The sequence below is a fragment of the Indicator indicator genome, chromosome 20 (genome assembly GCF_027791375.1).
Source record: "Indicator indicator isolate 239-I01 chromosome 20, UM_Iind_1.1, whole genome shotgun sequence".
NCBI lineage: Eukaryota > Metazoa > Chordata > Aves > Piciformes > Indicatoridae > Indicator > Indicator indicator.
This window is the reverse complement of record NC_072029.1, coordinates 16271519-16289894: the sequence shown is the minus strand read 5'-3', so window position 1 is coordinate 16289894 and position 18376 is coordinate 16271519. Positions and strand designations below refer to the sequence as shown.

Genomic DNA, 18376 nt, shown 5'->3' with positions numbered 1-18376 from the left:
GAATTTAATCATTTAGCTTTTTTTGCATTTATTTAAAAATAATAATTCCACTTAGTTTCTTCAGGTGTTTTTAATGGTAAATGTCACTGTGGATACAAGCTTTGGTCCATCTAATCAGGTAGGAAACTTGTTATTTATTCCCCCCCAAGCTAAAAACAATGTCACTTTGAATCCAGTCTGCAAGATTTCTCCACAGTAACAAATTCAACCCACCCTTCAGATCTCTGCTCCTTTGCGTGCCTGGCTTACCTTACTGACAGTATTAAAGATATTTTCCGTCTCAGGTAATTTATTTTGACAGCTACATAAAGCCAACGACAAAAAGTGAAGCACTCAACACAACAAAAAAAAAATTGGTAATTCTTTGCCATTTGAAAATGAGGGCAATGCCATCATACTGTGAACTCTGGTAGGCATGTAATTTTTAACCTGAAAGCTCCAGAGTTTCAATAATTTTTAAAGGCCTTAAACAGTAATAGAATGGAAGATTAATTCAGTTGTGAGATACAGGATTTCATCACTAGTCTCTACAGCAGAAAGATAGCAACGGATACATGAAAATAAATTCAAATTATTTACCACTTTGATGCTCCAAATGGCACTGCCAGGAAGCTGTCTGGATTTAAAAATGTCCCGACCTTCTGAAATGTCTGGGGACCAGGAAGGTGGGCTGACTGTATTATTGGTACTCCAAGCCCCCTAGGATATGGTAGGTGAGAAAATAGATGTATAAAACTTGGCAACATAAAGAAGGGGAAAAAAGAAAAAGAAAAAAGCAAGCAACAAAACCAAAATTCTGAAAAGCAAAGCACATGCAGGCATAGGCATTTCTATGTTAAGTAGTCAATTAGTTCACTGAGTGAAAGGAAGGTGGGAAATTTTTAGGTTCTCATTGAAACACAGGCCAAACAAAATATTAACCTCCAACTGATAGTTCAGTACAACAAAATGAGTTTTATAAACAAAGCATAGTATACAACCAAAAAAAGCAATCATACAAATGATATCCCTAAATGTTATTGCATCAAATGAAGATGACAGTAGTTTGAGATAACATCCCCCTTTAGACTTCAAATCACATTTTGAAAGAACAGATGGCCTTTGTCAACTTCTGAGTCTAAACTACTGACAACAACTAGATTGAGAAGAAACAAAAGGAATATGTATATATGCCTTTGGAAAAAAAAAAAAGGAAAACAAAAATAGTCATGGTAATTAACAAAGTATCTCTTTCCTATAAGCTTGCCACAAACAAAGCATTATAAATCCCCACTACTAGTTTTTTTTTTTTCACCCCAGTGGTTTCACATTACATTGTAGTATCAAATCTTAGTATATTATTATATACATGTAATAATAAATATCTGTATGGTGTACCTACAAATTCTTTTTCACTAATTATTATTGCCCTGATTTATTGAGTTCCAGTTACAGTGAGATGCTGTAGAATTCAGTCACAAGAAATATGGCAAAACAGTAAGAAAATGCTAAGATGGACAACAACAGAAAAATCTGAAGTTCTTCATACACATTAAAATCTGTGGAAGACTTTATCAAACCCCAAGTAAAGACTGCAGGAGACAGCCATAATAAATAACTTCACTCTAAATTTACACATTCAAGTAGTTAAAGGATAATATATTTTCCTAATTCTGAGTTTGTGAGAGTAAGAAATAATGAATACCAAGATGAGAAGAAAACAGATGAAAAGTGTAAGTTTACTTTCTGGAGAATGCCATTCAGAAGCAGAATTGCATGGATGATATGGAATAACTTCATGCATACTAATAGTCCCAACTATTCACACACACGTAACTGGTCACATGGGCAAGCCCAGACACATTCATGCCTTTCAATACTGGTCTATACAATAATAAGAAAAATGAGATAGCTTTGCAAAATGTGGATTTTGTTCTGAAATGAAATATTCCTCATCAAGAATGTGTGGGAAACAGTTTCTCTGGAACCAACAACTCATCAAAACACATATCCATCTCAGACTGTAAATAGGTATTTCGCTAACAGCTGCACTGACTGAAAATAGGGCTGCCCCTCAACTGATTTCAGGCCAGAAGGATCATGGGCAAGATGGCCCTAATCCATGTAAGGCACACTCAGGTTAGCTCAATCTGCTGATGAAGGTGAGTATGAGCCAACATCTTGCTTACCCCCTTGAGCAGATGAGGAAAAGCTCATATGACACCTTCTGCTTGCAGAGCTGGGTAGGCAGCAACCTACAGCTCCTCAGATAGATCAGAGTTCAAACTGACACAATAGATCCAAAAGAAAATGTTTTTTAACGACCTAGAAGCCTCCTTACATATAAAACCTGCATTTAAAAAATGCCAACATCATCCAAGTAGTACAACTCGGTGTGGATATGGTGGTATTCTATAGAAATTTGTTTTCTCAGACTTTCACTCTACCTACACAGGAAAGGGAACATGGACAACACAGCTCTTAAAAACTTTCCACCTACATTTACACAAAGTGATAATTATACACACAACCTACAAACTGTTTTAGTGTCAGGAAGACTACTTTTGTGTTTTCAGCTGTCCATCATTGTCTCCCCTCTGCCAAGGTGCTTCCAAAAATGCTCTAGCTGAACTGGTAGTGCCAGCAACTGTTCACTTGCACTTGGGTTAAAGTTAGTGTGCTTGATTCAACAGCTTAAATGGTAAGATTTTGCTATCCCAATTTTTTGCTAGAGTTCAGTTAGATGGTCACCATGGTGACATCTCAGAAGATCACAAATATCAAAAACCTCTACAAGGGAAAAAGCACTGAGCAGATTCCTTCTGCAACTGCAAACCTAGAGATGGACAAAAGTCCCTGTTCACATCCAGGACATAAGGACACAGTACTCATGGCACATCATGGGCACAACCACACCAAGTCAGAAACTTGCACAGAGAGGTTTGAATACTTCTACCCAAACACCTTCCTGGGGTGACTTCACTGAAATACACATCACTGTACCTGTGCTGAACCACTCTGGGCTCCCTGCATGGTCAGCAAAGAGAAACAGGTGCTTGTAGAGGGCAACTCTCCATATGGGATAAAAAGTACCAGATTCATCTCACCCTACATGCCCCTAGAGTTCTGCAGAGACTCTTAATGAAAACCTCCAGGTGACTACAGTAGACCTTTAACACTGCAGATACCTGCAGTTGGCTGAATCTCACTCCTTGAGCCTGCAGCAGGTGTAAGTCTGAAGTCTGATTTTGTTGTATCAAGAGCACTGTAGTTTATTAATCAGTCCTCTCTTGAAATCTCATGATTTCACTGTCACACCAGTTACCAATAATATCAGCAGGTCTGTGGCAATAGGAGAACCACCTTCACTATGCTAGCCATCTTTTGAATATCAAAGAACATTCCAATTTAGCAAAACACAGTTAAAATTTTCATAGAATTTTAATTACTGTCTCCCTGTATTTCAAAAATTCAACATGCCCATTAAGTAACTGTTCTTACAATACTGCAACTCAAAGAAAATTTGTGTATTGTAGGAAGAAGCTTTCCATCAATAAGGGAAGCTGGCTAAGGGTCAGAATTCAAGATCTCAAATATGCTCAAAATACTTAATCAGCAAGTCATCTACCTACAGTTACTTGGGATGTAGAAAACTGTTTTCCTTTTAAGAAGATACACTTCTCTAGTGACAAAGTATACTTAATAGATTAAAAAGCTAAAAGAATATTAAATCTGAATATGAAATATTGTCTTCCAAAACAAAATGAATTGTATATGATTCATAAACCATACTGTTAAGAATTAAATGAGAAATTTAATCCAAGTTTTATTGTAGATCAGAAACATTTGAATTCTTGGTCAGATAAGCTTAATTAAAAACACACACTTCCACAATATTATGAACAAATGAATTACATCAAAGAGATGCATTAATTATATTTTGGCTTTTAATTAATGCCTATTGCCACACAACACTGAAGAGAAAGTTCTATTCAGTTCATTTATATCACAACCACGGCAATAATTATGTACTGTGACAGAAACAGGAAGTTCCAATTCTCAATCATATTCTTGAGTTCTCAAAATTGAACAACACAGCTGCAAGTAAATTATAACAAAAGGAAACCCAATGTCAGCAAGGGTCAGGAGATCTCACTAAATTACCACTGACTGTGTTTAGCTGCTTAATGCTTCATGAAATCTACTGCAATTGCAAATGCACAAAGCTGGATTTTCAATTTAACATTTAATGTAATTTTAAGGTGAACAAAATTTAATCTGTTCAAGATATAGCTCCCATCATAAAAAGAAAAAAAACCAAAGCAAAACAACAACAAAAATCTAAACCACACCACAAAACCTAACCATAACAAAACCTAATCCTTGAAAAACAATATTCATAAAAAAAAAGACCTTTTTTGATCATTATCCAACATCTGCCACTACAACAACATACTTTGTGGTACCATGTAATTGAAGACAGCCAAAAAGCCATAATACCCAAGAAAGAACACCCATCCAGACCCATCATCATGATTTGCATTTTTAGTGTCATTTTAGAATATCTCTTAAGACACTGAGAAATAGGTGGTAAGCTGTCCACATGACTTCATGATGAGGACTCAATACCTCTAATCACAGTATTTCCCATGGAATGTATTCTAGAATCATGCCTATGGTGTAACAAAACCAGTAGGTTATTATTTTGAATCTGATATTATTCTACAGACTATTCTCAACTCTTATCAGTCTTACAATGCCACACATTGCAATGTTCTCCATTTACTGACCTGATACTATTCTTTCCAGCACACAGTGCCCTAGCAAAAATACCTATTTCAAATTTATCCAATTCAGATACGTAGAATATACCCAGTATCATTTCAAGCTTATCCCCAAAGAAAAAACCCACCCCGTTTTCCCTGTGAAGATTTATTTAAAACTAAATATAGAGCAGATTAGTCATTAATAAACTTACATAATAATTTCTTTTAAGACTATTACTTCAGAAAAAGAAATATGAAAAGATCTAAGAGAGGTCCTGCCCCTGGTATAACTGCAGTTTATAGGCAAGAGCAGAGAATCTGCACACTCCATGAAGAAGACACTGTACAATTACAGCTCTGAGCACAGCACTGTAAAAATTCCATCATGCTGGCATCTACATTTCAGATGTACGCAAAATCTAATTTGGCTCCACTACAGTGCAAGGTAACAGAAATAGCAAAGAGACAGCCCCTGGACTGAAAGCCATGGGAAGTCAGTGAGATGCTAAGCCTGGCAGCTACAGAGGGTCCTCTGACTGGGTGGGATAAAGATTTAAAGCTCACCTGTAGTTGAAGGTATAGATAATATGCTACTCTAACAAACACAGTTACTAGGAGTGCACCTTACTGACAGGACTTCTTATGCTGACACAGAAAAACATTCTCCAAAGCGGAGCAAGCTTGTAGCAGCCAAAGCGATTCTTAGCAATGCAAGGTAGCTACATACTGATTTATACATAGCTCCCCTTCTTTTTGTAAAATGGATTTTCTCTTGCTACTTCCAACGAAAGTAGTGATGTCTGCCAAAATGCTCAGGTAGAGGGGGAGTGATAACAATAACACTGATAGTGCACCCTGAAACAGACTCAGGATGCTTTTTAAAGCAGAGTATTGTCTTCAGACTTTGTGAGATAGGCTTTAGTCCTTTCAGATGAAGAGTGATATAGTGGTGTTGCAGACACATCACTAAATCCTATTAAAAATTACTATTAGGATCCAAACACAGGAAATCACTTCAGATTATGCATAACTTTGTATTCAATAGCAAACCCAAATAATTATTCAAATATATTTTATTAACAATTGTATTAATAGATTTTGAAGAAAGGGATAATCATTCATCTTACTGCCCAGAACAATACAGTAAAAATTGAATGAAAGCAATTCCAAATCAGAAGCCATTCCTTCACATGGATCCCCTGACTCCACTGAAGCATGTGTCTAATAAAATTGAGGCACAATACATTCAGGATCCAGATTTTTTTTTTTCTGTTCTTCTTCCTATGAGGTTCCATAACCCAATTGCCATGGAATTTTTTATTATTATTATTACTCTTTAAACCGAAACAGGACATTCCAACAAGGTAAACTACATATTAAAATACTTAAATCATCTAAGAGAAAGTGAAGAATATTGCCATCTGTGGAAACTGGCTAATGTTGGCTTGTCTTCAGGGTTTGCAGAGTAATCAGACTCTTTATGAAGTATCTATTTTAAAAGTGTGCAGCTCTGGACAAGCAACTAGTTCTGCAATGACAGCTCCTTTGTGCAGCAGCTGTGGAGCCAATGTTAGCTTGACCAAGTACAGAAGCCACACTTTCTTTAATTAATAAAAATAACCCAGTTCTATTTGTGTAACTTTTCTCTCTTATTTCACTGCCTTCTTAAGACAGGTTCACAAGATCTCACCTCAGACCCATAGAATCAACCTGCATTTGAGAAGGCAAAAATCCCTCTTTAGTGACACCTTGAGAAGAACCACACATGGCTCCTGAACTGCTATCTCCTTAACTTCATAGAAGCAATTCTTCCTCCCGAACTGTTTTCCTCACATTTGATAGGTTTTGGATTAATGATCCTCTTTGGACAGACAATCACCAAAACACTGTGGTAGGCTAAAATGTTTTAAATTAAGTTTATATCTCTTCAATGGTGAGGCCACACCTGGCATGGAAAATAAGATGGAACAGCAGAAAGCATCACTTTTCTCAGCCGCCTGCATCTGCCCCATATCCTGCTCTCCCTAAGGCTCCCTGGGAAAAAAACATCCATTTTGAAGTGTCTGTAGAGTATGACAGGCCTTAATCCTTTGATTTTATACCTGGTGAAAATCTGCTACCTTGCCTTCAAACCTGTCCCAAAGAACTATCATGCAACAGGAAACCAAACCAGACCCTGGCACACATTAGTGTCTGGATAGCACTGAAGGTAGGCAAGAGAGAAGATCAGAAGGAAGAACACAGAGCACACCTACAGGACTTCTTTCTTTTGACAATTTGTGAATTCATTTCAAAATCATACCCAATGAGTTGTTTATAGAGAAAATCATACATAGGGGCTGTTAGCACAAATATGCAGCATTTTTTTCTCCTGGGAACCAAAAGAAGTATTAACAAATACCAAAACCAAACCAAAACAAAACAAAAAAACCCCAAGCAAACAAATAACAAAACAAAAAAAATCACTTTTTAAGATGACATAAATTGAGTAAACTACATTAAAATGTTCTTTGACAATTAAATCTATTTAGAAGCTTCTGTTCCTAACCACAACTATTGATCTGGAAAAATTCTTTAAAAACCTGAATGTTTTAGCAAAAACATTTACCCATTTACCTAGAAAAATCTAACTGTAGCAAAAAAACCCACACTGAGTTCTGAGAATTAATTAATTCAGAATTAATCTCAGTGGAAACAGAAGTAAGATCCTAATAATGAAGCTCTTTTTAGAAATCTTCCATTATAAACAAGCTGCTTCTCTTTTTTTTTTTTTTTTTGCATAATACACATTATCTGCAGGTACAAAACTTGTATCCTTCATGCCCAACACAGAAAATCAGATGAACAAAAATAACAACTGACTGTGAAAATGATCCCCAAGCCCAAATCCCTACCAGCTATTTAAGATAATTTAGAATACTAGTAGAAGGTGATAAAAACAGAGCCTATTTTTCACTAATCAAGTATCTACAGGGTTGGGGTTTTTTTTCTTCAGTCCTTATTCAAGACAATTTTTTACAGATTCCCATGAGGTGCCAATCTGTGCTAAAACTGAATAATCAATGGAAAGTAAGAAAGAGTACTGGGATCTAAACCAAAGTATGCATGAGTTCTTCTTACCAGAAAATTGCTATTCACTTCACAAAAGTTCCAGCTTAATAGGTGTTTAAAGTGCAAGATAAAGATAATTGAAATCAAAAGACACCCTCACAGATTTCCAAGACACTTTTACAAGACAGATCATGAATTTCACAAATAACTTGTCCAAATCTACATTAAGTATTGCTAAGTACCTTGTATTTTAAAACATAGTTTGAAAACTGTTGAACAGATTATATTGATTTAGCACCACAGCTAGGATTTTGTGTTACATCTGATTTATAAACTGTAATTCGACTCAGTTTTATCAGCATTACTCATACCACATATTAAGAGGCTAATGTTTACACTCCGTTGTACATAGATTATACAAATTGCTACTTTTACAGGTGTTTTGTTTTGTTTTGCTTTATGATATGTAGCTGTTCTGCTACAGGCATTTACAGTTGGGAACAACCTGAGTTTTCCTCAGTATGTTCTCTGGTGGTTAACTAATTTTATTACCAGTATCATGATGGTGGTTCCCATGAAGAGCAAGGGAAAATTACACAGGAAAATAAATACAACCCTTACTGGAAGGCAAAAGAAGACAAATAAACTTCTCCTACAGAAAACCTGAGTTCATTTTAGACTACCTAAAAAGGTCAGCCCTCCTCCACTTGCATGGTAAGTTGAGAAAATAAATATAATTTTGAAGACAATACAAAGTACTAAGAAAAAACCCAAAAAGTTTGTATATGAGGATAAAAAAAAAAACCCCACAGAAACTCTTAAACCTTCCAAATTTAAATAATTATGTTTGCTGCTTTTATTATACACTTTTAACCTTTTCAGAAGACTATCTCATACCTTTTCTTGAGAACCAGGAATTTTGAACTCTTAAGGTAGCACATAAAATGGGAAAGAATTGTGCAACACATACAAAGGTTTTTTAACATTAGATTCAGAAAGGCATGAAATCATCAGCTTAGAAGTCCCAGACTAAAAATACATTGTGAGGAGAGACCTGAAACACTAATTTTTGTGTAGAATTCTGCAAACACAAACCAAATCCCGCTGACTGATGAACTACTATCTCTACAATCACGCAACTCTATTAGAGAGCAAGATTCATAGGTCCAGAGAATGGTTTGGATTGGATGGGACCTTAAAGATCTAGTTCCAACTCCCCTAGCAGGGACACCTTCCACTAAACTAGGTTGCTCAAGGCCTCATCCAATCTGGCCTTGAACACCTCCAAGCAGAGGGCATCCATGACGTTCCCGGGCAACCTGTTCCAGTGTCTCACTACCCTCAGTGCTGCAGCAGGTGACAAACCTGAGGATTCTTTTCCCTTAGCAAACTTTATCCTAGTCAAATCACAATGATTTGTACCAGACAGTTCTTATATGGTATTTTCTAATGTTAACAAACCCATCAAATTATTTGCAACACCATTAAAATTGTCAAGATACTATCTGGCAGTTCCAGGAGTTCCAGGAGTTGTTCCAGGTTTTTCTATAAAACCAGTTTCAGAAATGTTAACACACTTTGAAAGTACTAGCCAAGATAAAGGCACATAGAAAAGAGTTGAAAGTTTAAAGGCCCAGTGTTACAGACATCTGCATTTGCAGCATATGCATTAAAAAAATAACACCTCTTTTATTTTGTTCCATGTATGAACCAAAAGATACTTTAATTCTCACAAGAGAACCTTTACCATATCTGATCTCTCAATTATTCAATATGAAATGCCTTTCTGGAAGAACCACACATTCACTTAGAATAAATGCATACTATGTCCTAAAAAACAAGGGAATTTAATGCATTATACGGAAAACGTGAACTATGCTTCATAAATATTAAATTAAATATTCCATGTGCTTACCTGTCTTGATCTGGGTCTTCCAGGAGAAAACTTGCGTTTGGTGATGGCAGGCTTTCCCATGCCAATTTTTGGAGTGACTGTTATGTAAGTCGTTGGGAGGGCACTTCCAGCAGCGGAAGGCCGTGGTGGGGGCTGGCTGTGCTGTACATCTCGTGCAGAATGCAAGTCTAACGAAACGTCGGGCGAGGAAGACATGGTTGTCTTGTTTATGTTAACTGATGGGGGAAGTGAGGGGTAAGTCTCAGCTGGTGATTTTATGGGTTTGTCTCCAACTGGTGAACTACGGGCAACACCTTCATTTGCAGAAGTAGTTTCTACTCCTAGAAGAGGTGGCGTTTCTGACTGTTCATGGATTTCTCCTTTCTCTACATTGTTTTGCACTTTTATTACTTCCAGTTGTTGTTCTACAGGGATACGAATATCTCCTTTACTTTCGTTCTCCTGTATTTCTGACATCACAGTTATGGTCTCAGGTACTGAAGACCGAGAGTCTACCGTGGATACTTCTGGTACCTCCACACTACCTTGTGGTAGCTGTCTCTCTTCCACTTGTTTGTCTAACTCCTGCTGTATTACAGCTTGAACACTGTCCACCATGTCCGTCATTTTCTCAGTCTGACTCTCATCAGATGCTGGTGTCTTTTTAGGAGACATTTCCATTTCATCTGAATTAATTTCAACAGACACTTCTGTTTCCAGTTCTGCTGTCTTTTCTTCTGGTGATATGCCTGTAACTAAGTACAACCGTATTAAAAGCTCAGCACAAAGAAGAAAAACTTACCCGGGTGTTCCGGTGAACGAGTATACTTGCTACTCAGCAAGTACATCAAGTACATATCACTTTACTTCAGTGAATTTAATAGGTAGCTTAAAATATACTTCATAAATACCTGTCTTTGTACCTATTTTTACAAGAATCTATAGTTTTGGTTCATTATTTACTTCCCAGGAAACACAGTAGAGTAAATCAGACTGCAAAACTCATTCTTACCATCTGTGACACACCCAGCAGCTGGTTCTTGACTAGGGCCATCACCAGTAATGGGTTCTTCCTGAAATTTTGCATCCTCTGCACCACATTCCACTTCCATTTCATTTGGACACGCTTAAGGAAAGGCAAAGAATTTATCAAAGTTGGTATGTTTATCCTATTACCCTGACATCAGTATTGCTGTTGCTGACCTTTGGGCTAAAGACAATGATATTTAAGGATATGATAAGGTTAGGCAGACTACATAGTGCTCCTTAAAGATTAAGAGCCTTTTTCTCATTAACACTGGAGCTGGTTTATACCTTTCAGACAGCAAAAAATGTCTATAAAGCAATTTTATACATTTAATTGCGACACAGTCACAGACTTTTGCATTACCTGACCAATACAACAATGCTTTTCTCAAATTCCAGTCTGCTAAATTCAACAGAACTTGCAGCATGGAGGCTTCAAATTTTTACAGAAATACTAGAATGGCTTATGGTATGGATATGAGGTTCCATCTACTATCAGCACTTGGAACATTGATTTTCAACCCACCTGACCTGTTAAATAATATAAAAACTAAATCTTGCCACTTTGGAACTAAGATATTTTAATCTGTGAGGTTTTCCTTGAATAAAGGAATATGCATGGAAAAAGCACTGCTGAGTGCTTTTTGGCTGACATTACAGAACACAGAAACAGGAAATAATTTAATTTTTCCTTATGTAAAAACTTTTTGAGTTCAGGAAATTCATTAAAATGCACTAGACAAAGTAGAAGCAGGGAAAATAAGGTATATAGCAAGTGTTAACTCAAAAAGAACTGATCCCTCACAGATGATAGCAACAGAAAAAGTCAAATGAATGCAGCTCAAAGAGTCTCTTTAAAGTTCAAAAAGCCCAGAACTATTAGGTGGTGCTACTTTTAGCACCTAAAGACTGCTCTTAGACTCTCCCAACTTTAAAGTGATATTTTAACTTGAAGGAAATGATCATTTAGATTGGCTTCAAATCTGATTTTAATGTACAAAAGCGCTCTCCTGAGTATAAAACACTACACAACTGTACTGAGGTAATAGCTGCAGATTACTCCTAGTGGTTGAGATGACAGTCCTGTTCCTCCTTGGGGAGAAGAGTATGCTTCTCAACTCTTCTACTAGCTAGAAATCCTGAAAGGAGTATTACTTAAAACTTTAGCCTTTCAAATAAAGTTGTTACTTATTCAAAAGGGTTTTCAGCAGAAGACCGGGAGTTCTTCCAGTCTAAGTTTTGGGTATTTCTTGTACATCTTCCTACATTTGCTACATGCACTGCCTGAGAGTTCAACAGCCTCTACTAACCTTTCAGAACTGACCTTCAAAGGCTGAAGTCGTCACTTTTTCTAACTTGGTGTGCATCTTCACTGCCAGAGTTCTGCTCATGTACATACATTTACCTTCTGTCACTGCCCTTCCTCCAGGATCAGCTTTTTCTCTACTGCTCACAAAACGTATGCACTTACATGTACAGGCTAACATCAAAGAGAATGACTTGCTTACACAAAACATCAGTTTGAACATACAAAATTAGAGTTTTGGTACAGTCCAACACTTCCCCTTTCTAGTCAAAAATTATCAAGCTTTTGAAGACACAGAGACTTACGCAAGTGAGATACCAATGTCTTTTAACAAAAGATCAAGGCACAAGCATTGCTGTTTAAGCATCAAAAATGCACATGGCAGTGGCAGTGCAGTTACCTGTTAGATTTTACCTTGCTTCCAAATTTAACCACAACTGTACTTCTCATGAGAGTAGGTGTTATTTAACAGAGCACAGTGTGAAATACGCAAAGACATTGAGCTACAACTTCTTTGCGCATATTCAGATCAACAGATTCAAATTCTCTCTGTGCTTCCTTACTCTTGCTAAGTAAATAAAAAAACAAACACCTAAAACAACCCCAAAACTACAGTTTTCTGCAACTTCCATTTCCACCTTTTGCTTGATTTGTCCATTTAGACAAGAATATCTCAGGAATACGATGACTGATCTTATATTGTTTTGAAAAAGGACTCCTGATTAGAAGTTGTTTAGTTAAATATACCTGTCCCTTGAACACAGTCCAGCTTCTACTGCTGTGTCTTACCTGGACAGAGGGAGAAGGAATGCTATGAAAATGACAAGTATCATGAGGGAAACAGGAAAACTGGATGTCTCCAGGAATATCTACCAGAAACTGGCTTATGCCTAGTGGTTAGGCACAAAACAGGATGTCAAATGAATATATTTATTAATTGTATCACATCCCAAAAAAATCAGAGAAGATTACAGCTTCAGACTGGGAAGTTGGAGCTGGAAGTTTGAAAGCCACCATCGTAGGTTTGCCCCTGTTCCTAATACAGAATATGCTGAAAGCTAGAAAACATTGAGATGGACTTCTTGAGCAGCTGCAACTAAATAAAGGAATGCATGGAGCCCACAGAGTAGAACATGAGTGTTTGGTTCACATGAGATTTAGGAGATAGCTGCAGATACTTATACTTGATGTTTTCATTTTGGAAATAGAAATATTACATTTGATTACCTGTCACACTGTCAGGTTCAGGAATGAGTTCAGAAGTGTCCATTACATCACATGACTGAGTCTGATCCCCTTCTCCTTGTTTACAAAGAGTGCAGACGTAGTCTTTCAACTGAGACTCCAATTCACTACCTGGAGATCTGTCACATTCTATGTGAATCCACCTGAGGGGATTCATTTAGTGTGAGTATGATTTTAGTAATAAAAATATAAAGCATCCTAGTAAAAATCAATCAAGAAAATAGCACTGTTTTCCATTCCTCTGAGAAAATAAACAATGTCAACCAATGCTTTATTGCAGAGAATTTTACAGAAATAAATATGATACAACAGTATGTCAAGCAGTAAACAAATTCAAACATGAAGACCTAAGCTGTCACTAAAGCCAATTGGACACCATAATATGTATCACAATATCAAGATATTGCACAGTTTACATTCTGAAATGGTTCCCAATAGAGCTTTGGTTTTCTATTACTGGCATAGCAAAACACACAAAATTAGACAGAGAACAAGCACTTGAAATTTCTTTTGATAAAAGTGACCATTGCAAACAACAGTCTTTCAAAGTTAAGACAGTAACTCTTCCAACCTGCTTATTCACAAAACAGAAGCAATGGAAGAAGCAGCAGCATCAGAGATTTCTCTGTACACTTCAGAGATAACTGCCAGTTAAGACTTAATTTTCTAAGAATACAATAAGACTACCTATGATTGTTCATTGTATTTAGGAATGAAGGATCAAGATGTTGCACAATGTGGTATTACAGTATTGTACATCAAATGCAATCTATAATTGTCACAGACACACATCAGTGTCACACAGCTCACCATAAGCTTTAGGTATTTAACAAAAATTTGGCTTCTTACCTTTTGCACATGTGACAATGCAACATATCTTTCTGGAAGTCTTGGAGGCACAGTTTTTCACAGAAAGGACAAGATAAGTTGTCTTGCTGTTGGTAACAACTGTCACATACCAAACAATTATGGTGCCACTGACAACTTGTTCGTGTGCCACACTCAGCACATACTCTACAGTTCTAGAGATCACAAGAATTTAGTTGTTAATTATGATATTTCATAATGTGATAGAACTGCCACTAACTGACATTTTCCTGGTTTTAATTAAATAAATTTTCTGTCCTTGATAACACTAATAAATTACCCAGGATCTGAAAATAGAGCATGAAGAGCCTGTGCACCAGCAAAAAGAGCTTCCTTGTAATACTCCTTGACTTGAAAGGAGTATTTCTTACGACATCAGATTTTTTCATTCATAATCTGACTTATTTTATGACTTCCACAAACTGACTATGAAATTACATACATCTCATATACAGAGGCTTCCTTTGTTGTGCTGAAATCATATTTTTATCATTATTTATGCTTGTATTAATCACAAAGTTACTGATAAAACAACGGAGTTACTGATAAAACCACCAACTCATCCTGCCCTCCTCAAATGCAAAGGAACCCTTGAGCTGCAGAACTTCTGCTCTGATAAGCAAGAAGTAGCTGAATATAAAGAGCCTTCAAGTATAGATTAGATATACTACTGTACAGGTTTTAGATTACATTTTAGTTTACATTAGATCATTAGATCAGATGTCATTAAGTGAAAGTTATCCTCTCCACCTAGATTCTATGATTCTCTTTTCCCCTGTGGGGGTTGATTTACTGTCCTGCGCAGGCTGCTTCGGACACTGCACTGACAGCTATCCTCAGAGAGCAGCCATAGAGCTACTATCACCTACCAGTGGGATTCCTTCAGAAATTTCAAGTTACATGGCAACAAGTCTGCAATACACCTAGAATAGCATAACAAAATATGGGCCCTGGTAGTGACAAAGAATTTTCCTGAAAACTTCCGACTTACTTTACATTTCCAACCATTTGTTGGTACTGCATCCATAACTGGTTGTAGACAGAAAGTATGGTAGCCTTTGTCACACGTATCACACACCAGCATCTTGTTGTCTTCCCCAGAATGCCTAACAAAAACAACATGTGGTTAAACATTTAAACAAACCATGACAAAAAAAAAAAAACTATTTAAATGAAGAGTGTAAACAGGAAGGCACACAGCTGAGCATGTGAAAATACATGAATACCACTTACAAATGGCCCCAAAGACGATGCTCTCAAATTCATATTGAAGAATGAATGAAGACCACTAAGCTTGCTTTAATCAGTGATGAGCCTGTGTAACCACTCTGAATTCTAGAAATTAGCCTGCTTTCACTTTACATAGGTCAATGGAGATTTAATCGCCTTTCTGCACTGAAATCAGTTCAAAATCTCAAGTATGTACTTTGTTTCTTTCTGAAAAGAACATGCAATTGTACTTGTTCCTACAAACAGTCTGGCTGTACTTTTTCTAAGGAAAAAATGAGCCATCACCTCTGACTATCAGAGCTCCTACAATGTCAACCAATATGATTGCAAGAGCAAAACAAATACTAAAGAAAGAGATTTCAATTTTCCTACAGTCAGGTATTACAGACCTTCACCACAGATTTCAGTGATATAAAACAAATAATTTGGTGATATCTAAAGGGGTTGTGTTCTGCTTTAGTTGAAATAAATTACTAGATACTACTTCATTACCTGGGAGATCTGATATTTAGAAAATAGTGTATGTTCTCTCTTTGAATGAAGATATGCTTAAAATGCTATTCTTCAACACTGGAATAGAACAGCCATGCTGCATAAAGTAATAGGTGTGAAAACATCACATTTTCTTCTACTTTTCTACTAGAGAAGGTTTGCTAGCCAATACTGTCAGTGCCCAGCGCAACATTTTTAAGGATACTTTTTAGAATGTACTTCAGTGTTGTAACTTCATTGCTGATATTTGCTATCAGCAGTGTGAGATCAGGGAATAACCTGCTTTCAAGTGGGTGAATTTGCTACCAAACATGAACTGTTCTGCTTGGAAAACAGCAAAGCACTGACTGATCAGGTACATGAGGCAGCAGCAAAGTGGAGTTTTTCCTTCATACTGTCCTAGTTGAAAGCTGAACAGAACTCATTTCTATTTCAGCAAGCCCTTAAAAACCAGAAAGAACCCTGCAGTGCCCATCAGATTAAGTTAGATGAGAACAAGCCTACAAGCAGTTAGAGGTTCCTAAGTGAACACTTACAACATTGCAACAATTATGTTTCTTTGTTTCAGTATTTGTCTGGTGTAACAATTCAATCATGATCACTCATGTCACTTTTTTCCTTTGCTCAAGTAAGCCATGTTCTTGTTTTCATAATGACTCATTAACTGCCTCTGAAGGATATTATGAAACAGAAGGGAGGGTCTAATGCAGGGGACCTACCCAGTATGCGGTACAGACACAACAAAATGACAGCTCAGTAAGAGCACAGGTTCCCAGACTGTAATGGCTCTACATTAAACTAATTTGTTAATTCAGTGCATTTGAGAAAAATCTTTCGTATAAAAGAAGGAAAAAGTCAAACGGCTTTGCTGCTCTCCAGAGTCTGCCAAGATAAAGGTAACACACAATGCATAGGACTTCCAGCTCAGCTCCTTTAGAAGGAAGCTCTCAGCACAAAAGTTTGTTCAGCTGTTTAATATAATATCATAGCAGATACATTTGAGTAAGTGATCTACACTATTTAAAAAAAAAAAAAAAAAGAACAGTTAGTAAAATAGATGTTTTAAAATCACAGCACACAAGTCTCACATCCACCTCCTCCATGTCCTTTAAGACCCACTTACTTGCAGTTCTGGCACACTTTGCAATCAGGACACTGCCAACCTGCTCTTTTCAACGGTGTAACTTGTATGTCCAGGCACATCCCATGATAGTGCTGGCCACAGGTAGTACAAAAGAGTTGATCCAAGAGGTCTCCAGGGCTATCGCACACTGCACAATTTGCTTCTTCCTTTGCTACAAAGAAATAATTTTTTCAGTTACCATTTCTTTCACAGTTATGAACCTTTCAATGAAGCTAATGAAGCCGAGGAAACCTTTAGCAGTTCTTATGCATACAAAACTTGCTCATTCTTGCAAAATTTGAATGTAATTATTAAAATATCCCTAATAACTACCTTTTTAATTTGGTTTTCTGATATATTCAACTAATTTTCTCATAACAAAAGTACATTCATTTTAAACCTTAATAAAGTCCTACCAAAAGGAATAGTTTAATTCTTCTCAAGATAAAACTGAAGAGTTTTAGGACCAACTCTTCTTTGGAGTAAGTTCAAAATAAAGCTTCTGACAGCTTTACTTGGCTTCTTATTTAGCTGAAGTGGTTGCCAGTATGGTTGCTTTAACCTGAGTTAGGGGCAGTAAGCAAGCCTATTGATTGGAACTAAAACCTGATGCAAGAGAAGCCTGATGAGCAAACCCTTCCCATGTTGTGTCACTAAATCAAAAATACTAACTTGGCTGTGCACCATGGTCAGCCTTTAAAAACAGAGGAGTACAAGCTTGCATCTTTCTCATACCTTAACATACACAAATTCTTGAATAAGCAAAATGGGAAAACAGGTCTAAACAAATGGATTCTGAAGCTGATCCTGTCATGGAACAGTTTTCATAAAAATGTGGCATTAATTGTGTCATTTCAAAACTGTACTTACATCTTTCGGGAGCCTGATCAATATGGTCTGGACAAAGTAGGGACAAGTTACTGAAATCCTGAAATGTGCCTGCTCCAGCAGCACAGGGGTAATGGTACATCTGGGTACATTTCTCTTCACAGCATTTGATAGTGGCTCCAAGGTGCTTACAATATGCACATCTCTGAAAAACAAACATAAAAATACATCACAAACTATTTTGTCTTGTCATTTTTCTGTCAGACCTGCTCCCTAGCCTCATTTAACAAACACACACCTTGGCCAGAAGAAGGGAGTGAATACCAAGGAGAAGGAAACTATTGAACTGTGACTTTCAGTGGCACTCCCAAATCATTCCAATTTAAAATGTTTAATGAAACCCATTCTAAATGCACTCTGATGACTGAGATTCTTCTTGTCTCTATGTTATCTAACTTGAGCTATGCTTCAGTGAAGAGGCTTGGAGACTTATTCTGAGTAACAAAGGCAGACCACACTATGCTGTCAATAGCTTATAACTGAAAACCACAGAGCTCTGTAAGTTGTAA

General features: G+C 36.9%; 1 protein-coding gene across 1 annotated transcript in view; it reads right to left on the bottom strand.

Moving 5' to 3' along the window:
* The window catches only part of KMT2C (lysine methyltransferase 2C), a 185479-nt gene that overhangs the window by 72886 nt on the left and 94217 nt on the right, over positions 1 to 18376 (bottom strand). Inside the window, exons 7-14 of the mRNA XM_054390059.1 lie at positions 17850 to 18012; positions 16980 to 17151; positions 15126 to 15240; positions 14117 to 14289; positions 13250 to 13410; positions 10703 to 10816; positions 9712 to 10439; positions 580 to 699 (exon numbers count right to left, since the gene is read on the bottom strand). Of these exons, the coding sequence (XP_054246034.1) occupies positions 580 to 699; positions 9712 to 10439; positions 10703 to 10816; positions 13250 to 13410; positions 14117 to 14289; positions 15126 to 15240; positions 16980 to 17151; positions 17850 to 18012 (1746 nt within the window). The remainder of the gene's footprint in view (positions 1 to 579; positions 700 to 9711; positions 10440 to 10702; positions 10817 to 13249; positions 13411 to 14116; positions 14290 to 15125; positions 15241 to 16979; positions 17152 to 17849; positions 18013 to 18376) is intronic.